The 26,218-nt window shown below is 47.3% G+C and overlaps 1 protein-coding gene across 1 annotated transcript in view; it reads left to right on the top strand.

Annotated features, from left to right (window-relative positions):
• The window catches only part of LOC137537885 (solute carrier family 22 member 6-B-like), a 145,849-nt gene that overhangs the window by 32,257 nt on the left and 87,374 nt on the right, over positions 1 to 26,218 (top strand). The window contains exons 2-4 of the mRNA XM_068259830.1: positions 20,225 to 20,328; positions 21,607 to 21,761; positions 22,671 to 22,839. Coding sequence (XP_068115931.1) covers positions 20,225 to 20,328; positions 21,607 to 21,761; positions 22,671 to 22,839 — 428 coding nt within the window. The remainder of the gene's footprint in view (positions 1 to 20,224; positions 20,329 to 21,606; positions 21,762 to 22,670; positions 22,840 to 26,218) is intronic.

Genomic DNA, 26,218 nt, shown 5'->3' with positions numbered 1-26,218 from the left:
GCTTGCCCGGCAGCCAGCGTTATGTCGGAACGCTGTTTCAGTGCTGCCGGAGGCATCGTCACAGATCGGCGGCGTATCCGCCTCTCCACAGAAAATGCAGACCGTCTGACTCAAATTAAAATGAATCAATCCTGGATTGGAAACGACTACGCAACACTCCCGGACCCCAACCAAGTAACATGAACAATGAACATCTGTGATGGGTTAGCGTTTCCGGTCCCTGTTTATTGAACCTCTCATCTGTATTACATTTATGACTGCATGGCGACAAAATGCAAATTGCTATCCGCACGCTTCTTGTCCTCATGCAAGGCCTGGGTTGTTGTGTCCCAAAGCGTGGCCTTCTCCTCCTGCGCCACCCTCCTCCTGTTCCATCACGTGTGCTGCTGCTGGGTTAGCGTTACCGGTCCCTTTTCCTGGAACCTCTTATATGTATTACATTTATGACTGCATGCCGACAAAAAGCATGTTACCTGTGCAAAGAAAACAGACATTTCCCGCATTTAAAAGACAGTTTTCCCTTTGAAACTTTAAAATCGATTTTCTCAAAAACTATAAGCTCTTTTTGCTAAAAAATGTTTCCTCTTGTACCCACTCCCAAGGTGCACATACCCTGTAAATTTGGGGTATGTAGCATGTAAGGAGGCTTTACAAAGCACAAAAGTTCGGGTCCCCATTGACTTCCATTATGTTCGGAGTTCGGGTCGAACACCCGAACATCGCGGCCATGTTCGGCCTGTTCGGCCCGAACATCTAGATGTTCGCCCAACACTACCCGTCGGGGCCAGGCGACTTTTGTGGTGGGAAGGATGCGATAGAGTCTAAGATCTTCTCTTCAGTGATTTCAGCTTCTAGCTCATTCGAAATTTCCTCTGTGAGGGATGGCATATTTAAATTTGCTAATAAGTGATCATTATTTGTCAGTGGGGCAGTATAGGTAGACTTATATAGGTTTTGGTAGTATTCGTGAAAGGTTCTTAGGATCTGGGTGGGACACGATGAGATCTCTCCAGACTGCATACGTATTTCAGGTATGTTTGATTGAGCATTAGGGTTTCTTGAAAGGTTTGCCAAAAATTTCCCATTTTTATCTCCTTTTTTAAATGTTAGTTGTTGCCATACTAGCATAGAAATCTTAGTGAGATCTGTCATGTGCAAATTAATATTCCTTCTAGCATGTATTAGGTCATTAAAAGTGCTTTATTAGGGGAATCAGCATGTGCCTGTGCAATTCTCCCCTCTGTGTCCTGGAGGGTGTTTAATTCTTTGTCATAGTTCTTCCGTTTTGCGCCAATTCGACTAATATAGTCTCCTCTAATAGTTGCCTTAAAGGCATTCCACGAAGTTTGGTCATTGGTTGATTGTAAGTTAATATCCCAATATTGTTGGATTGCCAAGGTGATCTTTTCCCCAATTTCTTTGTCATGAACCCATTTAGGATCTAGTTTCTATAAAGATTTGTTACGGGAGATACCAGCTTGACAAGTAATTTCCAAGGGGGAACAACACCACAAACTATACCGCAGCTTTGATCCCCAAACAATAATGTAGAGTAGTGATTGGAAGAAGAAAAACAATCCAACCACTACTCTACACCATCAACCAGTGTGCTACAGTCACAGAGAAGGAGAGGAAGAAGAGAGTATAAAAGTATGAAACGTAGTAAGAGAGAGGTGAGACGAGGATAGCAGACAGGAAAAAAGAGAAGAAGAAAAGATTTCTTATAGAACACCTGGTTATATAACTTACAAAACACTGAAATCCCAAGAAGAAAAAGAGGGGTGAGGAAAGAGGCAGGCCTGTTAGGTGGCCATCCAGCATCTTCCAGTGAGAAGTGGAGGTCATTATATGCATATAACTGTTTTAAACTTAATAAACGAAAAATAGAATTTAAACTTATCTTTTATACAGCTCACAAGTCACTGTATGATCTGTGTGCCAACACGGAAGAATCCAGGTGACCTTATTTTTAATTCATGGGTAGGTGTGGTTATGCTAGTTTATTGCTTTTTGGATCCTGTCAGAGCTAATAAGGATATTAACAAGTTAAATATGAGAGCTCTGTTGGCTACGTGAGATGGGAGACACACTATATGCAGGTATTACTACTCTTCCGATGCTGAGGAGATTAAAAAAAGGGGGGGAGGGGGTATACTACTGACCTCTAGTGGTCTAAGAGAGCCGCAGTGCCCTGGTGATAGATTTAAACAAATTTAAATTCTGTGTCAAGCAGTGTAGGGCATATTAACTGGAGTTTTACAAGAAGGGAAGACCTCACAGCCATTTGATTTCTCCTGGACACAACCCGGAGGACACACAGATCAACAGACTAGACATTCATCTACCTATATGAGTGTAGAATGCCAACACAACTCTATTACTTCCTCAATTCGCATATAGGAGTTATACTTTTTAAACCCAGAAAAATTAGTATGCGTTAATGCCACAAGTCGGAATATAACCCAATTCCCATTATACTGCCAGCTGATGCAGAGGGGGGGCCCAGCCGACATACCCCGCTCAGGGCCAGGGTATAGATCCCATTAACGGTGGAACCCAGTGACTGGGCCCCTACGCAAAGTGTCCCAAGACCCCCACCCCTCCGCCCCAGCAACCATGCCCAACCGCTGCCCATAACTTTTATAGATTATCTAGAACCCAAATTTTCAAGCTCAAATAGTTATTCAAACTTAAGTGAGTAGTTCAGGAATATTATGTATAACATTAATAAAACTTAAAAAATGAGTTATGCAATAGTGATTCTAAGAGAAGTTTTACTTATACTCCAGGCCAGTATACTATGATTCTTCTGATAAACACATGGTAACAGTAAATTCGGGCGCCTGAGGCAAGTGGACAAATCGGGTGCCGCCATTCACTCCCATAATAAATATCGTTTAATGGGCGCCCGACAGGAAAAAAGGGCGCCGGAGAAAAATAACGTTTTATAAGCGGCGCCCGGAGACTTTTACTGTTTTATAACTGCTTCTCATGATTACATATTATTTTATGATTTATAATTTTTTAAAAATTATTTTTAAACGAAAAACAGTACAATCTTTTTTAAAACATTATTTTTAAAAGAAAAACAGCACAATATTTTTTTCACACGTTATTAATGCTTATCACAGGGGGGGTCTTAGGTTTAGGCACCAACAGGGGGGTCTTAGGTTTAGGCACCAACAGGGGGGTCTTAGGTTTAGGCACCAACAGGGGGGTCTTAGGTTTAGGCACCAACAGGGGGTCTTAGGTTTAGGCACCAACAGGGGGGTCTTAGGTTTAGGCACCAACAGGGGGGTCTTAGGTTTAGGCACCAACAGGGGGGTCTTAGGTTTAGGCACCACCAGGGGAGTCTTAGGTTTAGGCACCATCAGGGGAGTCTTAGGTTTAGGCACCACTAGGGGGGTCTTAGGTTTAGGCACCAACAGGGGCGTCTTAGGTTTAGGCACCACCAGGGGAGTCTTAGGTTTAGGCACCATCAGGGGAGTCTTAGGTTTAGGCACCACCAGGGGGGTCTTAGGTTTAGGCACCAACACGGGGGTGTAGGGGTTAGGGGTAGGTACAGGGAGGGTTACTTACTATTTTTTTTTAAACGTTATTATACGTTTCACTTTTTAAACGGAAGATTAACGTTTTCACAATTGCCAATTTCATGCACATTATTTAATGATTTATAACTTTATAAAACATTATTTTTAAAAGAAATATAGTACATTATATTTTTAAACGTTATCCATGTTTATCGTTTAAAACCCCGCGCACTTTTTTCCCAGCGCCCCTTTTTAACGTACGCTAAACACATAGCTTTAAGACCATAATATTCCAGTCTCTTATGCGATTTAGAATGCTTCATGTCAGTCAGACATGTCATGTCAGGAAGGTGTAATAACAGACAGTTTCGTCTCTATATTTTGTTAGTAGAGAACTGGTGAAGCCACAAATGAGGGACCTGTATTACTATACGCTCATCAGCCACAGACAACTAAAAAAAAAGTATTTCTACAGGGCAGCGTGGCTGGGCGAATAAACAAGCAGGTGACACTTAGAGATGACCCGAACGGTTCCCGGCAAACTTCCGGTGGTTCGCGTTCACGGAGATCCGCAAACTTTTCCGGAAGTTCGGTTCGCCCCCATAATGCACCATTAGGGTCAACTTTGACCCTTTACACCACAGTCAGCAGGCACATTGTAGCCAATTAGGCTACACTCCCTCCTGGAGCCACTCCCCCCCCCTTATAAATGGCAGGCACCGCCGGCCATTATACTCACTCCTGTGTCTGCAGTAAATAGAGAAGGGACAGCTGCTGTTGCTGCAGACTCTCATAGGTAAAGTTTAGTTAGGCTCTTGTAGGCTTGTTAGCTTGCTCCTTGCTGATTCTTATTGCTAAAATAGCACCCCACAACAGCTCTTTTGAGAGCTAATCTTGTTCATGTGATCTATTTTTTTTTCTGTGTGTCCCACTGACACTTGTGTTGCATAGACAGCCTTGATAATTCATACTGTGTGTGTGCCACTGCCAGGCCCAGCACGTTCAGTGATTACCTGTGTGTGTGACAGGTGCACATTGTAATACCCATTACTGCATATACATACCTACCTGTTGTTCACAGTGCACCCACCCACCTACCTACGTGAGTTGAGCGCATGCAGTGTCACTGTGCCTGTCCGCTACCTGTCTGTGTGTGACAGGTGCACATTGTAATACCCATCACTGCATATACCTACCTACCTGTTGTTCACAGTGCACCCACCCACCTACCTACGTGAGTTGAGCACACGCAGTGTCACTGTACCTGTCCGCTACCTGTCTGTGTGAGACAGGTGCACATTGTAATACCCATCACTGCATATACCTACCTGTTGTGTTCAGTGCACCCACCTACCTACGTGAGTGTACGTAGTGTGATATTCCACTCCGTGCATACCTGTTAACTGCACCTGGGTGACTGCACATTGTATTAGTCAAGTCAGTGCATACCTTTCACTTAATCCCCCCCGATATGGACACAAAGGAAGGCCACACGGCAGGTCTGTGCGAGGTCGTATTGATGTGATTTCATGCGACCCTGGCCCAAAGTACAGTGCTCAGAAGAAGGCACGTCTAGGGTTGCCAGGTGTCCGGTTTTACACCGGACAGTCCGGGTTTTTGTGCGCTGTGTCCGGTGCAAAAAGGAATGCTAAACCGGACAATTAAGTTGTCCGGTTTAGAGCCCCCCCCCCCCCCCCGCAGCGCAGGAGGAGAACAGCGCAGCAGATAGAGAGCTGGGAGCAGCGGTGGAGAAGAGGGGCAATCTCCCCCCACTTCCCTCACCTTAGGGTGCTCTCTCTCCCCCGCTGTCTCCTCCAGGATGATGTGCAGGCTGGCGAGTGGCTGCAGGCGGAACTTACCTCTGTGTCGCTCCAGCGCCGGAAGTTCGGGTCCCGCAGCCGCTGAGATTCGACTCAAAAAAGATCTGGATCAAAGATCCGAATCATTCATGAGCCGGACAACACTAATCAGTCTGAATAGTGTTGTCCGGCTCATGAATGATTCGAATCTTTGATCCGGATCTTTTTTGAGTCGAATCTCAGCGGCTGCGGGACCCGAACTTCCGGCGCCTGCGACACAGAGGTAAGTTCCGCCCGCAGCCACCCGCCAGCCTGCACATCATATTGGAGGAGACAGCGGGGGAGAGAGAGCACCCTAAGGTGAGGGAAGGGGGGGGAGATTGCCCCCCTTCTCCACCGCTGCTCCCAGCTCTCTCTCTGCTGCACTGTTCTCCTCCTGCGGGGGGGGGGGGGGGCACCTGGCTACCTAACCTATTCTGGGCACATATAGCCCCTGGCTACCTATTCCGGGCACATATACCCCCTGGCTACCTATTCTGGGCACATATAGCCCCTGGCTACCTATTCTGGGCACATATACTCCCTGGCTACCTATTCCGGGCACATATAGCCCCTGGCTACCTATTCCGGGCACAGAGCTGGGACACGGTCCTCCAGCACCCAAGGCTGGGACACCAAAGTGCGCCCCTCCATCCCTCAACCCCAGCCGTCACACACTGATTGCTCTTAGACTAAGAGGCACCCCAAGGCCCCAAACACCTTAATCTCTAATTATCTGGCTTGTAGTCACTTTCCTTTTCTTATTTCTTTCTGCTTCAAACACAATTAGGAATGACAGCTGAATGAATTGTGCGCCCCCTCCTACACTGCGCCCTGAGGCTGGAGCCTCTCCAGCCTATGCCTCGGCCCGGCCCTGTCCGGGCACATATACCCCCTGGCTACCTATTCTGGGCACATATAGCCCCTGGCTACCTATTCTGGGCACATATACCCCCTGGTTACCTATTCCGGGCACATATAGCCCCTGGCTACCTATTCCGGGCACATATAGCCCCTGGCTACCTATTCTGGGCACATATAGCCCCTGGCTACCTATTCTGGGCACATATAGCCCCTGGCTACCTATTCTGGGCACATATAGCTCCTGGCTACCTATTCTGGGCACATATACCCCCTGGCTACCTATTCTGGGCACATATACCCCCTGGCTACATATACTGGGACATATATACCCCTGCCTACGTATACTGGGACATTTACACCCCTGCCTACATATACTGGGACATATATACCCCCTGGCTACATATACTGGGCACATATATCCCTGGCTACATATACTGGGAACACTGGCTGTTTGTCATTATGTGCATTTAGTGGTGAAAAGCTGTCTCTTTTGTGCATTTACTGGTGAAAAGCTGTCTCTTATTATGTGCATTTACTGGTGAAAAGCTGTGTCTTATTATGTGCATTTACTGGTGAAAAGCTGTCTCTTGTGCATTTACTGGGGAAAAGCTGTCTCTTATTATGTGCATTTACTGGCGAAAAGGTGTCTCTTATAATGTGCATTTACTGGTGAAAAACTGTCTCTTATGTGCAGTTACTGGTGAAAAACTGTCTCTTATGTGCACTGGACCAGTACTACTGGTGAGGACAGCTAGTGACATGGCTATGTACTCTGTAATGTGCTGCAGAAGATGTCAGTGCGATATAAATACTATAATTTTTTTTAAAAAAAAGCCCATTGCTTAGCCCCACTCTACATAAAAGTGCGCTTCTGACTCCGCCCCTAACTCCACCCCTAACTCCACCCCCTGTCCGGTTTTCTCCATCAGCCGACCTGGCAACCCTAGGCACGTCCCATCAACGCCCAAGATTGTCACGACGTGGTTGAGTATTTAACACAGAACACCTCATCTTCCGCAGCCACCAGCGCTACTACAAGCACCACATCTGTTGCATTTGACACTTCGCAGGAGTTAATTGGTGGGGAATTAACTGATTAACAGCCATTATTGTTACAACCAGATGAAGGCGCTAAGCAAGTTACACCACCTCATATGTCTGAGCTAGGCGGCAATGTGTGAGGAGGAGGATGATGAAGTACCTGCTGTTGGTGCAGTTTTGGAGGTGTCTAAGGCAAGCGAAGCTGGGCAGGATGATTGTGATGATTATGATGATACGGATCCCACATGGGTTCCTAATAGACAAGATGACCAAGGGGACAGTTCAGAGGGGGAGTCAGAGAGGAGTAGGAGGAGACGAGTTCCTGAAAGAAGCATAGTTACATAGTTGAAAAAAGACATACGTCCATCGAGTTCAACCAGAGACCAAAGTACAACACCAGCCTGCTTCCTCACATATCCCTGTTGATCCAGAGGAAGGCAAAAAACCTTTACAGGCATGGTCCAATTAGCCCCAAAAGGGAAAAGATTCCTTCCTAACTCCAGATGGCAATCGGATAAAATCCCTGGATCAACATCATTGGGCATTACTAGTAATTGTAGCCATGGATGTCTTTCAACGCAAGGAAAGCATCTAAGCCCCCTTTAAAGAGACACTGAAGCGATAATAAATCTCGCTTCAGAGCTTATATTCCCGCGGCTAAATGGGGGTCCCTTACCTCCCAAATCCCCCCCTGCAAAATCCACGACCAACTTGGTCATTGATTTTGCTGCTCTTGAGGCAGGGCTAACGGCTGCAGCCCTGCCTCTCAGTGCCGTCTATCAGCGGCGCATCGCCGCCTCTCCCCTGCCCCTCTCAGCGAAGGAAGACTGAGAGGGGCGGGGGAGAGGCGGAGATACACGCTGATAGACGCGCGTGGAGGCAGGGCTGCGGCCATTAGCCCTGCCTCACCAGGAAGAGATCCCCGGGACTCCACGAGGGGATTTGGGAGGTAAGGGACCCCCGTTTAGCCGCGTGATAGCGGCGTTTTAGTAGGGGCACACATGCCCCTGCTGAATATAAAAGCTGAAGCGAGTTTTATTCTCGCTTCAGACTCTCTTTAAATGCAGGTATAGAATTTGCCATAACTACTTCCTGTGGTAATGCATTCCACATCTTAATCATTCTTACTGTAAAGAACCCTTTCCTAAATAAATGGCTAAAACGTTTTTTCTCCATGAGCCGATCATGTCCTCTAGTCCTTTGAGAAGGCCTAGGGACAAAAAGCTAATCCGCCAAGCTTTTATATTGCCCTCTGATGTATTTATACATGTTAATTAGATCTCCTCTAAGGCGTCTTTTCTCTAGACTAAATAAACCCAGTTTATCTAACCTTTCTTGGTAATTGAGACCTTCCATCCCAGGTATCAATTTTGTTGCTCATCTCTGCACCTGCTCTAAAACTGCAATATCTTTCCTGTAATGTGGTGCCCAGAACTGAATTCCAGGGGGAGCTCGTCATCAGAAAAGCTGGTGGCAGTGTCCGGCGCCATGTATCGCCACCTATGTACAGCCAGCCAACATGCCCTTCAACGTTAGCTGCTGATGCCACCATAGTGCCATCACCACAGGGGGGGTCAGTGGTTTGGAAATTTTTTCATGTGTCTGCCTCAGATTGGAGCAATGCCATCTGTTCTCTCTGCTTCCAAAAATTGAGCCGTGGAAAGGCCAACACTCATGTAGGGACAAGTGCCTTACGATGGCACATGGAGAAAAGGCACAAACTGCAATGGGAAGAGCACCTGAGCAAAAGCAGCACACAAAAGAAAAGCCACCCTCCTTCTCCGCTTCCTCCTTCAGGTGCAGCATCTTCAGCCACTTTCTCCCTTGCACCTTCACAGCCACCCTCCTCCACTCCGCCTCTGCCCTTGAGCGGTTCCTGCTCTTCTTCCCACAGCAGCCAGGTCAGTGTTCTCCCCAGGCTCTTTTAGCCGGGTGCTCCACCCGGCTAGATTTGGCGACCACCCGGCTGTCATCGGCTTACCTCCTCACCTCCTCCTATGCTGTAAGCACAGTTGCCATGCATTTTCAACTTGCCCCACCCGGCTACTTTTTCATGCCACCCGGCTAATATTTCATGCCACCCGGCTGGAAAAAAATTCTGGGGAGAACACTGCAGGTGTTTGTAAAGGAAATCTTTGAGCGGAAGAAGCCAATTTCTGCCAGTCACCACCTTGCCCGGCGTCTGACAGCTGGTGTGGCGGAACTGTTAGCTCGCCAGCTGTTACCATAAAAGCTTGTGGACTCTGAGGCCTTCCGAAACTTTGTGGCCATTGAGACACCGCAGTGGAAGATACCAGGCCGCAATTATTTATCTAAAAAAGCGATTGTGAGGAAACGCGGAAAAGCCGCCGCTAGTGCTCAAGGTAATTTAGTATAAAGCTCTTTTATTGCATATGAAGTGGCAGTACAATGACAGTCGCTGTTTCGGGCCTAGCCCTTTATCAAATTGCAGTAGCCATAGCAAACACCCTTGTGCAAAGTCCTTAAATCTCCCTCCCCCAGTAAAACCACCAATCGGTGTCCTAGTGGGCGGAGTTAACGGCGGACCTGATGGGGAACATGTAAAAAAACACACGTGTAAGCACACAAGCCCAATACCTGTATCAAATCTCCATATGTTGCCAAACACCGCTAGACGCCACCTCCATGCGCCCCAGCGAGAGTATACGCGCCAGTGGGCCCCTCCTCTATCCTTCAAAGAGGACCAATGGGGCTACTGCACGCTGTAACAACGAGACCGTCCTGTCTCGTAACCACCTGCGTTCCACAAGCCGACTTCCTGTCGGCAAACCGGATATGACGCTACGGGACCCAAACGGTCTCCGTAGCAACCACAAACACAGCACACAGCGCTGTGATAGGCTGAAATCCGTCCCCTTAGCCTCCGCAAGCACGCGGAAACAGGGGGCACAAAAATAAATGCACAAATGGAACAGTAGGATAGAGTAAAGGAGCCATAAGGCATCCAGTACTCTGTTCAAGAGTAGGATAATATCCCACCCAAAACTAATAGCCAACATATGAGAAACCACAGGCAAAAGACTTATATACTTCACCCAATACAGGTCAGCCGAACCACCGTCCAGGAAATCTAAAAACAAGACAAAATAAAAAGCAATTAGGCTTATCTCAAATATATAGATACAATATTTATAACAATCAGACAGTAAAAAAGTAGCTGGGACAGAAAGGGGACAAAAACTGGAAAAAAACAGTTCAACGTGCATGGACACAGAAACCCAAATCATATTCTCGATTAAGCCCGCCCGGTTCAAGAGTACCGAGCCGCCTAATCCAGAACGCCTCCCTCCTGCGTAATTCAGTCTCCCTACTACCACCCCTCCAGTCCGGTGGAACAGAATCAATTACTGTAACCTTTAATTGAGATACGGAGTGTCTGAGAGCTGAGAAATGTTCGGAGACCGATAGGCCCTGCGTTTTATGCCGTATAGCCGATTTATGCGAAGAGATCCGATCTTTGAGCCGTTGCGTCGTCATCCCCACGTATGCCAAGCCACAAGGGCACTTCAGCATATAAACGACATAAGTCGAGTCACATGTGTATAAGCGATCGAGGTTAAACGAATTTCCACGTGAAGGGTGGGTAAACTTGTTCCCCTTCAGAACCATACCACACATGTGACAACCCAAACAGGGGAACATGCCAATACGTCTACCCTCAAGACGTGGCCGTCTCTTAGGTGTCACCTTGTCACGTATGGTAGGGGCCCTCTTAAAGGCCATCATGGGTGGATATCGGAACTCCAACACCTGCGGAAAGCCATCAGTGAGGACCCGCCAGTGCCTGCGAATCACCCGTGACACCATGTCACTGCAGGCACTGAAGGTCGACACGAATGGCATACGTGGGCCGATCCGGCTCTTTTTTCTTTCACCTGTACGAGGCAATAAAGTATGTGGTGGATAGCCCCTCCTCCGAAATTTCTCAGACATCTCTTCTCTCCTAAGTCTACGACTGGATTCCTTGCTCACTATTCTATCTATTCTCCCAAGCTGGCTTAGGGGAATACTTTCTTTGGTTGACAAGGGATGAAAGCTTCCGTAATGCAGCACTGAGTTACGGTCAGTGTCTTTGACATACAAATCAGAAATTAACACCTCCCCTTCCCTAGTGATCTGCGTATCAAGGAAAGATATACTATTATGATCACTATGAGATGTCAGCTTTATGTAGGAACAACAGCCATGTAATTGGGCGATAAAATCCAAAAGGGTCCCACGTGGCCCCCCTCCATTCTCTTTGGAGAAAAGCTGGTGTTGGTGCGTCCCAAGGGACACTGGGACGAAGACCGTGGCACACTGATCGCTACTCAGTTTTGTGGTGCTCCTCCTATGCTACTTGACTAGTGCTCAAGGTAAGGCAGCTGATTCCGCGTTCAACATGGCAGCTAGCGCGCAGTCGGAGCGCGGAGAAACCGCCGCATGCCCAGACAGCAGGGCGGCGGATTCCGCGTCCGACGCGGCAGGTAGCACGCATAGGCCTACTCTTGTCAGTGATGCTGTATACGGAGAAAACGCTGCACGCACGGACAGCGGTGCGGCGGATTCCGCATTCAACACAGCAGGAACATTACAACACATGTCTGGTGTGGCTGGGACTGATAGTCCACACTGGTTCAGGAGGACGCGCGTGCGCAGAGAGGCAGGGCCTTTATGACAGTCAGAGGGGAGTCAGCTGACCAGGCCGGTCAGCTGACAATTTCAGCAACTTCCATTGGTCCAGCACTTAGAGGAGGCGCTAGAGAGCGCTGGTGTATATATACTGGGTGCTGGTCATTTCTCTGGTGTCTGGCGTTGCTATCACTACGTGGTAGCACTCAGACCTTGTCAGTATCTGTGTTTATTAGACAGTTTCGTAGGTGTTGATGATCACGGAGCTCACACCTTAGCCCAGGAATTGTATTATTATCTGTGTTATTATCTAGACCAGTTTCCAAGGTGTTGATGGCCAAGGAACTCACACCTTAGTCTAGGAATTCTGTACCATCTGTATCATTATTATTATCTAGTCTAGTTCCAGGAGTGTTGAGAATCTAGGAGCTCACACTCAAGCCTAGGCATTGTTGATTATCTGTTATGACCTTCTGCTTTCCTGACCATTCTTCTGATCTCTGATTCTGTACCTTTGTTATTCTGATACTCTGTTGCCAAACTCTGCTGGTCTTAGGATTCTGCCCCTGTATACTGTCTCTGTACTTTATCTGTCCGTGTGTTAATGACCTGGCCTGTCCGACCTCGAGAACTCTCTCTCCTGTTAAGAGATAGTTCGCAGATCTGTCAGTGACACTTCCTCTTTGGTGTCACTCACGTTCTGTCCTTCCCATGCTCTACCTAGCTCCGCCCCTCGGGGAGCTTCAGACTTGTGGAAGGAACCTGATCTCAAGCATTATCTCCCACTGTTTAGCACCCTTCTCTCGGGTGCTCTCCTCAAAGTATTACTGTTGCACCAAACACTCTTATCACTCAGGTGTCCAGAGGTTAGAGATATATCTGATTATCGGTAATACTGCAGATCATCAATAATCAGGTATATATCTGTATTCTCGGTGATACTGCAGATCACCGGTAATCAGACCCTCTCTGTGTTACACCGATCGTTACAGCGATACCCAAACTGTACCGTGAAGTTTAGAGGCAAGTGGTGTCATCTCTGGCACACAGCGTTGGGTCAAGGGTCAACCTGACCACGGATGCCTGGTCTGCCAAGCACGGTCAGGGCCGCTACATTACTTACACAGCCCATTGGGTCAACCTGGTGACTGATGGCAAGCAGGGAGTACGTGGCTGTGCAGCGGACCAACTTGTGACACCTCCACGGCTTGCAGGCAGGCCTCCTGCCACCTCCTCTCCTCCTGCTACATCCTCTTCGCTGTCGTCCTCCTTCTCCTCCTCCTTGGCTGAGTGGCACTTCAACTCTACTGGTGCTGTGATCTCCTCTCCAGCTACACAGCCCCATCTCCCCAGGGCCTATGCTGCATGCCAGGTACGACGGTGTCACGCCATATTAGAAATGTCTTGCCTCAAAGTGAAGAGTCACACTGGACCAGCTCTCCTGGCTGCTCTTAACAAACAGGTGGATCAGTGGCTGACCCCGCACCAGCTGGAGATCGGCAACGTGGTGTGTGACAATGGCAGCAATCTCATTTCCGCGTTGAATTTGGGAAAGCTGACACATGTACCCTGCATGGCACATGTGCTGAATCTAGTAATTCAAAGGTTTGTGTCAAAGTACCCAGGCTTAGAGGACATCCTGAAGCAGGCCAGGAAGTTGTGTGGGCATTTCAGGAGGTCTTACACGGCCATGGCACGCTTTGCGGACATTCAGCGGAGAAACAACTTGCCGGTGAGATGCTTGATATGTGATAGCCCGACTCGCTGGAATTCGACCCTAGTCATGTTCTCTCGCCTGCTAGAACAGGAGAAAGCCGTCACCCAGTACCTGTACAATTACAGTAAAAGGACACAATCTGGGGAGATGGGGATGTTCTGGCCCCCGACCTGGACACTGATGTGAAATGCATGCAGGCTCATGCAGCCGTTTGAGGAGGGGACCAACCTGGTGAGTTGCAGTAAAGGCACCATCAGCGACTTGATCCCATACGCTTACTTCCTGGAGCGTGCCGTGCGTAGAGTGGTGGATCAAGCTGTGGAGGAGCGTGAAGAGGAACAGTTACGGTAGAAACAGTTGTGGGAGCAATTTACATCAGAATCAGATGTTTCCTCAACACCTGCGGCAGCACAGAGGGGGGGGGGAGGAAGAGTCGTGTGGGGAAGAGGAGTCATACTCAGATGATAAGGAGGTGTTTCTTTGGAGGAGGAGGAGGTGGCGGCAGAAGAACAACCGCAGCAGGCGTTACAAGGGGCTTGTGCTGCTCGACGATCCCGTGGTATTGTTCGTGGCTGGGGGGAGGAGGAGGACTTACCTGATGTCACTGAGGAAGAGTAAGAGGAGATGGATAGTACGTCTGGATCCAACTGTGTGCAGATGTCGTCTTTTATGCTGTCCAGCCTGTTGAGGGACCCCCATATAAAAAAAAACTCAAGGGGAATGAGCTGTACTGGGTGGCAACGCTACTCGACCCTCGGTATAGGCACAAAGTGCTGGACATGTTACTAACTCACCAGAAGGCAGAAAGGATGCAGCACATGCAGAACAAGCTGGCAACTATGCTTTACAATGCATTTAAGGGTGATGTCACAGCACAACGCAATAAAGGTACCACTGCCAGTAATCCTTCTTCCATGTCCACGCAGGCAAGGACAGGATGCTCCAGCGATCTCATGGTGATGTCAGACATGCTGACATTCTTTAGTCCAATGCCTCGCCTTAGCGCTTCCGGATCCACCCTTCACCAACGCCTGGACCGGCAGGTAGCCGACTACCTGGCCTTAAAGGGGAACTTCAGCCTAAACAAACATACTGTCATTAAGTTACATTAGTTATGTTTATTACAATAGATAGGTAATATAATTTTTTACCCACCCGGTTTTAAAAGAACAGGCAAATGTTTGTGATTCATGGGGGCTGCCATCTTTGTCATGGGGGCAGCCATATTTTTGGTTGAAAGGAGGTGACAAGGAGCATAAGACACAGTTCCAACTGTCCTTTGTCCTGATAACCCCTCCCAGCTGCATGCGCTAGGCTACAAATGTCAAATTCAAAATGTAAAAAAAAAAAAATTGCACCAAAACAGCAGAACGAGAACAACAACATCAGAAATCCCATCATGCTTTGCACAGCATCAGGGGAAAAAAGCCCGGGCAGTTTTTTTCTGTGCAGCTAAAAATGAGGCTTGTATAAGAGAAACAAAGTTCTGATTATGTGAAACTGTTAAAGAAACACCAGGCCTTTTCAGTGCTGCTGAGTCGATTTTTAGTCTGGAGGTTCACTTTAAGTGTGGATGTAGACACTGTGAGCAGCAATGAACCCTTGGACTACTGGGTGCGCAGGCTTGACCTGTGGCCAGAGCTGTCCCAATCTGCCATCCAACTTCTGTCTTGCCCTGCCTCAAGCGTCCTGTCAGAAAGGACCTTCAGCGCACCTGGAGGCATTGTAACTGAGAAGAGAAGTTGCCTAAGTCACAAAAGTGTTCAGTACCTCACCTTTATCAAAATGAATGAGGCATGGATCCCGGAGGGCTACTGCCCGCCCGAAGACTAAGTCAGTCCCCACACACAGCATCTCTGCCTGCACGCCATGTGACTGGCTGCCTGACCCAAGACTAAGTCGCTCCCACACTGCTGTGCCTGCAGGCCGCTTGACTGCCTTCTCCGCCTCCACCAACAGGGTCCAGGACTCCAGGCGGATTCCTGAATTTTTAAGGCCGCTGCTAGCAGCGGCCGCTTTAATAGTTTGTCTGGTGCGTGTACATGCCTGCCTAATTCTTCTGTCTGCACTGCAGCTGCAACAACAAAACAAAAGGCATGTACACGTGCCTATTCCCCTTCGTGATCATTACCTTGCCGCAGTGAAGGGGCTTGCGTATCACAATGAAGCAATGACCGCCGGCTATATGAGTGTCTCGGGGGGTGGCACCAGTGCAGTTTCTAGGCTAAAATGCACCCAGGGCGAGGGTGTAAAAATTGCGCCCCCCCCGAAGCAAGGTATGGGTGCCCACAGTGTAGGTTAGCCAGGTCTAGTTGCACTCAGTATAGATTCCCCCAGAATAGGTACCTCAGTATAGGTAGCCAGCTATAGGTCCCCCCAGTATAAGTAGCCAGGCATAGGTGAGTCAGTATAGTTGCCTCCGGTATAGGTTAGCCAGGTAGGTGCCTCCAGTATAGGTAGCCAGTATAGTTGCCCACAGTATAGCTTAGATAGGCAGGCGTCCCCGGTATAAGTTAGATAGTTAGGTGCCCCCACTACAGGTTAGCTAGGTGGGTGCCTCTAATATAGGTAGCCAGAATAGTTGCCCCCCGCATAGGTTAGATAGGTAGATGCCCCCAGTATAGGTTAGTTAGGTAGGTGCCTCCAATATAGGTAGCCAGTATAGTTGTCACCTGTATAGACTAGCTAGGTAGGTAGGTGCCCCCAATACAGGTTAGATAAGTTAATGCTCCCACTATAGGTTAGATAGGAAGGTGCCCCCCAGTATAGGTTAGGAAGGTGCCCCCCAGTATAGGTTAGATAGGTAGCTGCCCCCCAGTATAGGTTAGATAGGTAGCTGCCCCCCAGTATGGGTTAGATAGGTAGGTGCCCCCCAGTATAGGTTAGATAGGTAGCTGCCCCCCAGTATAGGTTAGATTAGGTAGCTGCCCCCTCAGTATAGGTTAGATTAGGTAGCTGCCCCCCAGGTTAGATAGGTAGCTGCCCCCCAGTATAGGTTAGGTAGGTGCCCCAGTATAGGTTAGATAGGTAGCTGCCCCCAGTATAGGTTAGATAGGTAGCTGCCCCCCAGTATAGGTTAGATAGGTAGGTGCCCCCCAGCATAGGTTAGATTAGGTAGCTGCCCCCTCAGTATAGGTTAGATTAGGTAGCTGCCACCCAGTATAGGTTAGATTAGGTAGGTGCCCCCCAGGATAGGTTAGATAGGTAGCTTCCCCCAGTATAGGTTAGATAGGTAGCTGCTCCCCAGTATAGGTTAGATAGGTAGCTGCCCCCCAGTATAGGTTAGATAGGTAGGTGCCCCCCAGTATAGGTTAGATAGGTAGGTGCCCCCCAGTATAGGTTAGATAAGGTAGCTGCCCCCTCAGTATAGGTTAGATTAGGTAGCTGCCACCCAGTATAGGTTAGATTAGGTAGGTGCCCCCCAGTATAGGTTAGATTAGGTAGGTGCCCCCCAGTATAGGTTAGATTAGGTAGGTGCCCCCCAGTATAGGTTAGATTAGGTAGCTGCCCCCCAGTATAGGTTAGATAGGTAGGTGCCCCCCAGTATAGGTTAGATTAGGTAGGTGCCCCCCAGGATAGGTTAGATAGGTAGGTGCCCCCCAGGATATGTTAGATAGGTAGCTGCCCCAGTATAGGTTAGGTAGGTGCCCCCCATGATGGAGGGGGGAGCCGCAGCCGCGGGGAGGGCAGCCCGACCTCTCCCGGGCCGCCCTCCATGCGATCCCCCCTCAGACGGAGTGCAGAGTAATGCGCAGGGAAGCGCTATAGAAAACTACTCACCTCGCTGGCTCCAAGCACTGCTCTCTCGCCGCCAGTCTCATCTCTGCTTACACGCTGATACACACACACACGCTGCTAAACAGGAAGCAGCGTGTGTGTGTATCAGCGTGTAGGCAGACAGAGGAGACTGGCGGCGAGAGAGCAGCGCTTGGAGCCAGCGAGGTGAGTAGTTTTCTGTAGCGCTTCCCTGCGCATTACTCTGCACTCCGTCCGAGGGGGGATCGCATGGAGGGCGGCCCAGGGAGAGGGAGGGAGAGGTCGGGCTGCCCTCCCCGCGGCTGCGGCTCCCCCCTCCATCACAGCGCCCCCCTCCCAGCAGCGCCCCGGGCGGCGGCACGCCCCGCACGGGGGTAGAAACGGCCATGGGTGGCACACCAAAGATAAGGTCATTGATTCATTGTGGACAGACCAAATTTGATCAGCTGGACAGTCACTGTTGTTCTATCATTGAGCTACCACAGCCCGGCAACCATATGGGCTTGAAAACTGCCACGGCCTGCACTCTCACCATGGTGCGCACCAGTCCAACACGGCTGTCACTACGCAAACAGCTGTTTGCGGTGCGTTACACAGTGAGTTTGGTGTGTCAGTGGGAAGCAGTACTCTAGTTACACTCCCTGATTGATGTATACACATGCAAGATGTTTTAAAGCACTTTAGGCCTGCAATTTAGCATTCAATGTGATTTCTGCCCTTAAAACGCTGCTTTGTGTCCAATCTGGATTTTTCCAGGGGACTTTTGGCGTGTATCCCACTCCACCATGCCCCCTCCAGGTGTTAGACCCCTTGAAACATCTTTTCCATCACTTTTGTGGCCAGCATACATTTTTCAAGTTTTCAAAGTTCGCCTCCCCATTGAAGTGTATTGCGGTTCGCGAAAGTTTGCACGAACCAAAATTTTGTGGGAGGTTTGCGAACCTAAAATCGAAGGTTCGGGCCATCTCTAGTGACACTTAGTACAGAGGGTCTATGGAAACACCAGAAAGAGGGAGATAAAGCAGTTTGAGGATTATAAAATGTCTTTTTCATAGAGTTAGGCTCAGGATTTCTGCTTAGGGAGGGCTTCGATCCAGGACATAGCGTCCCCTGTTTTATCAAAAAAAAAAACAGATTCACCGTTTTGAACTCTTAGCTTTGCTGGAAACATCATGGCGTAGATTATTTTTCTTTCTCTCAGCTTGAGTTTTACCTGCGTGAAGGATTTACGTAGCTTCTGAGTTTCTGCAGTGAAGTCTGCAAAGAGCATCAATCTGGTGTTTTCATATGAAAGATCGTCTGCTTTCCTTGCTGCTGCAAGGATGGAGTCTCTGTCACGGTAGTTGAGGAGTTTGAATATTAGAGGCCGCGGAAGAGTCCCAGGGGGGCCCCTCTTAGCTGGCATCCAGTGTGCTCTCTCGATGAGGAAATATGGAGAAAAGGTATCTTCTGAGAGCAGCTTACAGAGCAGGGACTCCATGAAATCTGGGATGTTTTCCCCTTCAGCGCCTTCTGGTAAGCCTAATTGTCTTAGATTGTTTCTTCTGTTTCAGTTTTCTGCGTCAATAGCTCTTGCTTCTAGGTTATCTAGCCGTTTTCCATTCTTGGGATGGCTCGAACGTGAGATTGCTGTACATCTTCCAGATCTGAAACTCTTTGTTCAACGGCAACCGTACGTTCTCTTAGCACCGACATGTCTTGATGCAGTAGCCCCATACCAGCCTCATAAGTATTTATTTTAAGGGTGAGGGTTGCCTGGCAGTGTTTGATGGCATCTATTATTTCAAATGGGTTAGGTGGAGCTGGTTGGTCTCCATCTTGATCTGCCTCGTGGTCTGGGACCGGTGTCTCTGCGGGGGCCTGCTTGTGCTTGGTGATAGATATTGGAGGTGCTTGAGAGGTGCTCAGATGCTCCGGGGAGTGAGCTTGGTCTGCTTTCCCCTTGTCTTTGGTCGTTCTGTTTGTGCGCTGGGACATTGTGGCCAGGGGCGTAGCAATAGGGGGTGCAGAGGTAGCGACCGCATCGGGGCCCTTGGGCCAGAGGGGCCCCGAAGGGCCCTCCCTCAACTACAGTATTAGCTCTCTATTGGTCCTGTGTTCATAATAATCACTTCTATAGATACTGTGAATAGTAGTAATCATTAACAAACTGTTCCCCATCCCCTTCTTGCACCTCTGACACTGTAGTTTCCATTGGCAGGTTTTGGTGCACCGTATCAATTGTTATGTATAGAGTGCTTGGGGGGGCCCGTGTAAAACTTGCATCGGATCCCACAGCTCCTTAGCTACGCCACTGATTGTGGCGTCTTCGTATGGGGAGTATCTCGCCAACGCTCTATGTGGTCTAGTTGGGCCTACTGTTTCTCCTCTGCCCGGGATTGGGGGGAGGTGTACCTCTCGCTCTGGCGACAGCGCTGGGTCGTACCACTCCAGTTTTGCCCAGGTAAGAGCAGAGCTTTTAGTGAGTAAATGTAGCAGTTTTCTGCAGAAACAGCTTGGAATAAACAGGGTTTTCCAAGTGTTGGATGGCAGAGCTCTCTGTATTAGCTGTTAGCTGTTCTGCATCTTGGCCACACCCCCTAAGGCGTGTTAAGTTTGATAAGGTGTGCTATCTCTGATAAGGCATGCTATTTGTCTTAGTGAATCAAGTCCTATAAGAGCATGTATTAACATTTTAGTTGTGTCTTGAGTGAGAAAAAGTCGAATGCGGATTATGTTTGAACGATTACAACTTATTTATTGTCTACTTTGAAAATATACTTTAATTGATTTTACATCTATATTTTATTGTGATTTTCTAGTTCTTACATTTTTCTCTCGTCCACTCTGAACCTGCTTTCTTGCAGTGGGACCTGGTTTGCAGTAATCACAGGAAAAGACGTCTGGCTCAGTCCATTTACATGTCTGGGGTTTTGGTTGGATCCATTGTGTTTGGTGGGCTTTCTGACAAGTAAGATTTTATCATTTCAAAACTTCTAATTGAACCATATGGTTGGGTTTTTGGGTGGAGGTTGATGATTGATTGTGGTTACTGGGTGAAGTTAATATAAACAAACCAATAATTTTAAATAAGTTAATAGCACAGGCCCTGGCACTGCTTCATTGCAATTCTTCTTATGCTACAATTCATATAAAAACATCCTTTTCCAACACATCATGAAGAGATGATTGATGCAGCATGTACTGTGTCAAGATAGCAAGGGGTTGTGGGTAGGTGAGGCAATAGGATGACCATTTCATGGTCCCACATTTCTTTCAAGCCTCTGCGGCCCTGATCTGATTCACTTTTTCAAGTTTTCTCCTAAGCGATATTTTCAGATTATAAATACAATGGCCCCTCCTAGGAGAAAATGTAGGAGAACAAGTTAATTGGATCGGGCCCAATGCCTTTTAAACCACCAGCAAGCAGGAAAATACTCAGAATAATTTTAGCAGTACATTTTCACCTACATTTTGGTAATTTTTCAATTGCAGAGTGAGCAAAAAGTAATTTTAAACAGGAGATGAAAAGAAGATTATCTCCTATGACAAAATTTAGGAGAAATAATGAATTGGATCTGGCTGTATGTGTGTTTTAATTAAGTAATTTAAGTAATTTTAAATACGTTTTCTGATATGGTACATCCTTAGATCCAGTGCTACAGTATATCCAGTGATGTATAATATGATCTGCCTTGATTAACAAAGCGGAAACCATATATACGGTATATATTGTTTAAATTAAATTATGAATAGCTTAAAATGAAACTCTATTATTTTTAACTAGATTTTTAATTGGGGTAGGTGGTTGGAGCCACTATAAGGAATTCTGTGTTGTGTATACCCTTGTTGGGGCAATTTCTCAGCATTTGAAAGTTGTCACACACATTTAGACCCATTAGGAGACTTATTTCCTATCTTTTGGGCAATGAGAGCTGTGAAAGTTTGGAATTCTGGTCCCTTTCCATCCTGGTTTAACATGTCCCCTACCTGTTAAAGGTACACGTGTATGAGAGAATAGCTACTCATTGGACACAGACACCAATAATGAACACTGGACAGACGCTAAACAGAAGTTACCTTAAGTTCATGTGGGTAGCCTTATATGAAAGGTTTGACACAAATTTGATTTAATGTGTTATATTATAAGTATGCTAGAAACAAAATGTCATAAAAATAATAACACATTTGGTCTTAGTTTTTCATTATAAACTTTACAATAACATTTTTTGAAATACTGCCCTCACAGGTTCGGACGTAGACCTTTGAACATATGGTCAAACCTTCAAATGTGTGTGGCTGGAATCTGTGCATCTGTTGCTCCCAGTTACATCCTGTATTGTGTGTTCCGGTTCCTGACTGGAACAGCCCTCTCTGGTATAATTCTCAACTCCTACAGTCTAAGTAAGTATGAAATACACCATAAGAGTGTCTCAGCATACAAAATAGAAAAAAACAAAACGGCTTTCCCTGCGAATTACAAAAGTAAAAAACTCAGAGTTTCCTTAAAGGGGGGAAAAGACAAAATGACCATGGATGAGGATGACAGTATTTCTTACTCATATCAATGTCCTCTCAATACCTTCATCACTCTGCAGTCAATGAAAGAGAAAGTACCAGAAACTACTATCCAATGGAGCCGAGAGATTATCCTCCAATAACTAAAAAAAAAAATAAAAAAAATATCAGTCACAAATAATATCTCAGCACAAATGTAGCACTTCAGTGCCCAGCACCGTATTCATCACAGGGGCACATCATATGCTGTGACCCAGATCACAGGGTCAAATAACACTTATTTCAGGATTCCTCACCAGGTACAGGCAAACTGTTTTCATGGGAACAATCCACAGTCAGTACAGGACTTGGAGGAAAAATCTTAATAGATATAAATAATATGGCAAAGCCCTGACAAATCATGCAGCAGAACTGGCTGGCCAAAGGGGAGGCAGGACATTATTTTCCTAATTAATTATTGTGTGCTATAATTTGGAGAGGAATCCAGGGAATGTACCCTTTATATGAGTGTGATTGTCTCATATTTATCCACAATTTTACACCTACCAAATTCAGGATTAGTTCAGCGTTTCATGCAAAATATCTGAACCAGCTGATGTTTTATGGTCTTCTGAAAAATTTGCACATGCGAATTTGGGGTTCTTCCCACCCAACATAGAAAATTTACAAACAGAACAAAACAAAACAAAAAAAAATACATGGGTTGACATGGCTGCAAAGAAACCATTCAGGCTTGTGTACAAGTACTTCCTAAAGGTGCTCTATTTGCTGTTTAACATTGATGTTTCTTTACAGTTGTGGAATGGATACCTACAGAATCACGAGCCCTCACCAGCACAGCCACGGGATATTGTTACACAATGGGCCAGCTGATCCTGGTTGGACTGGCATATATGATTCGGGACTGGCGTATGCTACAGCTGGCTGTATCTCTTCCGTTCTTCATCTATTTTGTATACACATGGTAATTTCGGTATTGTTTCCCTTTGTGCTATTGGGCCTTTAGATATTTATGCTTATTTATTTCTTTTTACAGTTTGCAAAGCTTCTTAATAAGACTAGAGATGGCACGAACTGTTCGCCAGCAGACAGTTGCCGGCGAATTTCCGCTGTTCACGTTCTCGGTGAACTGCGAGCATTTGGCGTGTTCAACCTGCCCCTATACATCCCCTTGGCCCAAACTTTGACTTCTTACCTAACTGTCAGCAGACACATGGCAGCCAATCAGCTAGCACCACTTCCTGGATCCCCCACCCCCCTATTAAAAAGCAATTGCGGTGGCCATATTGGATTCATTCTCTGCTGGCTGCTGTTAGCTCTGAGAGCAGGGTCAGACTTGCTGCAGATAGGTAGGGAACGCATTAGTTCAGCCTGTGTTGTTCCTCACTGACTAATTGCTGAAAGTGCCCCAAATAGCCCTTTTGAGGGCTAGCACATCGGTCTTCTGTTTTTTATTTTGGGTGTGATACTCTACAGCCCATTGAAACCCATAACTGTGCACACTACTGCTATTTGTTGCCACATTAAGCACATTATTTGTAGGAATGTACTATGATTTCTGTCCTTTAGGGGTTAAAACCCGACTCTGGCATGCCCCTATCCAGGTGGAAACAACTTTTCCATCACTTGTATGGCCAGAAACAGTGCCTGTAGGTTTTAAAATTCGCCTGCCCATTGAAGTCTATGGTGGTTCGCCCGGTTTGCATGTTCGTGTTCTCTGTTCGTGAACCCAAAATTTGATGTTCGTGAGATCTCAAAATAATACAGGACATCCAGCCTACTTCAACAAAATTGGTTTTAAGTAATTAAAGGGACCCTGAGCAGTGGTTTAAATTTAAAATTGGTACTCACCTGGGGCTTCCTCCAGCCCACTGTAGGCTGCGAGATCCCCTGGCGTCCTCCTGGCTCTATTTTGGGTCCCTCGGGCGGCTTTGTTAACAGAGACACTTCTGCTGAGTGTCGGGCCTTTGCTTCCTGATCCATGACGCTCCTCATCATCACGCCGGCCACTACGCTTCATCGTGGCAGCCGGCGTGACAGTCCTGTACATGCGCGGTTCATAGTTAGAAAACCGAGCATGCGCAAGACTGTCACACTGGTCGCCGTGATAACGTGTAGTGGCCGGCGTGATGACAAGGAGCGTCACAGATCAGGAAGCAAATGCCCGACACTCAGCAGGAATGTCGCCGGTAACGGAGCCGCCCGAGGGACCCAGAATGGAGCCAGGGGGATGCTGGGGGACCTTGCAGCCTACGGTGGGCTGGAGAAAGCCCCAATTTTAAATTTACTGTAAATAAATGTATTGCGTCTGGAGTGTTAAAATAGCAAAATGCTACCCCAGTTCTGGAGATTCCTCACACCAAGCTATAAAAATATAGTAAACAGATATCTAGGGTGCACTAATGGATTGTTTTTCAACAAATTTATTTATCACAGAGCAATACAGTCAATATGTAAAATATACTGTATTTGTAGTGCACATAAAAATTAGCAGGATCTTGCTTCACTCAAATCCACAATACATCCACACAAACTCACTGCCGTGCAACCTGGGGATTAAATTGTCAGATTCCTAACTGCACGCAGTGGCCGCATATTTCCTGATATCTAGCCCACAAGTGCCGGCTGTAGATAAAAATGATAAGGAGTAAAAAAAGAGTCCCAAATGTGTTTCCAATCAGTTCAATAAGAGCCAAAGTTCTTTCCAATATGATATGAAGCAACTTACTAGTACAGGTGTGTGGAGCAGAGCTTACCACTTCCACCGCAGGTACAATTAGTCCGTGGGATCCCCCAGGACCGCTCAATCCCAGTAGCTGGCTGGCGGCTATGCGGGAGAGTCTATGCGCAAGTGTAGGTAAAAAGTGCTGGATCAACAGACCCGGTCCTGGAATGCAGATTTTCACGCTCCACGCCAGAACAGGAAGTCTGGCCCCGGGATTCCGATTGGTTGTGAAGTCTCTCCTCTCGGCCAATCGCTTGCACATTTAAGAAGCTAAGCAGCTTCGTACGTCAGAGCTGGCTCACAGGGGAAGGTGGAACATTCTTAAAGGAGCGCTAGCCAATCCCATACACTAGTTTGTCACTAGCACATAGTTCTTTACTATTGGTGTGGCAAAGTCCTCCTATGATTATAGACAAAGTGCATCAAATGTGCACGGGCATTCTGAGGAGGATTTCTACTGGATTGTTATAATAAAACCTTTTCTAAAAATAAAAAAATAATAATGGTCATAAATCGCTCAAACCTTGCATAACATACAGTCACCAAATTCAAAAGCAGTATTACATATGGTCATTCTTTACAGCATTTTAAATAACCAAGCCAAATTGGATAGGAGAGAGATTTTCTACAGTATACAGTGTTAATAAAACAAATTTCCTAATCAACAGTTAATATCTCAAAAAAGTTTTTTGAGTGAACCATACCAGTGAAGCATATATTTCAATTTTAAGATTTCCTAGTTTTTTTTGATAATAGTCGATTTATCAGAGGTGCCCACACGTTTTGGGCATGTGAGCTACTTAACCTCCTTAGCGGTAACCCCGTGTGTGACACGGGGTAAGCCGCCGGAGGGTGCCGCTCAGGCCCTGCTGGGCCGATTTACTTAATTTTTTTTTTGCTGGACGCAGCTAGCACTTTGCTAGCTGCGCCAGCACCCCGATCGCCACCGCCGCGCGCCCGATCGCCGCTATCCGGTGCGGCGCGCGGCCCCCCCCCCCCAGACCCCGAGCGCTGCCTGGCCAATCAGTGCCAGGCAGCGCCGAGGGGTGGATCGGGTCTCCCAATGACATCCCGACGTCGCTGACGTCATTCCGCCCCGTCGCCATGGCGACGGGGGAAGCCCTCCAGGAAATCCCGTTCTTTGAACGGGATTTCCTGATCGCCTATCGCCGGAGGCGATCGGCGGGGCTGGGGGGATGCCGCTGAGCAGCGGCTATCATGTAGCGAGCCCTCGGCTCGCTACATGATTTAAAAAAATAATAATTAAAAAAAAACTGCTGCACTGCCCCCTGGCGGTATTTTTCATACCGCCAAGGGGGTTAAAAAAAATAGCAAGTCAAAATGATCTACCTATGTACAATTTTAGGAGCACATTTGTATATACAGAATGCAAAATGTAGTGGGGTCGGGATCTAGACAAGACAAGACAAGACAAATAACATTTATATTGCGCTTTTCTCCTTGCGGACTCAAAGCGCCAGAGCAGAGCAGCAGCCACTAGGGCGCACTCTATTGGCAGTAGCAGTGTAAGGGAGACTTGCCAAAGGTCTCCTACTGAATTAGTGCTGGCTTACTGAACAGGCAGAGCCGAGATTCGAACCCTGGTCTCCTGTGTCAG

This window comes from Hyperolius riggenbachi, chromosome 11 (genome assembly GCF_040937935.1).
Source record: "Hyperolius riggenbachi isolate aHypRig1 chromosome 11, aHypRig1.pri, whole genome shotgun sequence".
Taxonomy (NCBI): domain Eukaryota; kingdom Metazoa; phylum Chordata; class Amphibia; order Anura; family Hyperoliidae; genus Hyperolius; species Hyperolius riggenbachi.
Note: the sequence above shows the minus strand (reverse complement) of the source record. Positions and strands in the feature narration are given on the sequence as shown.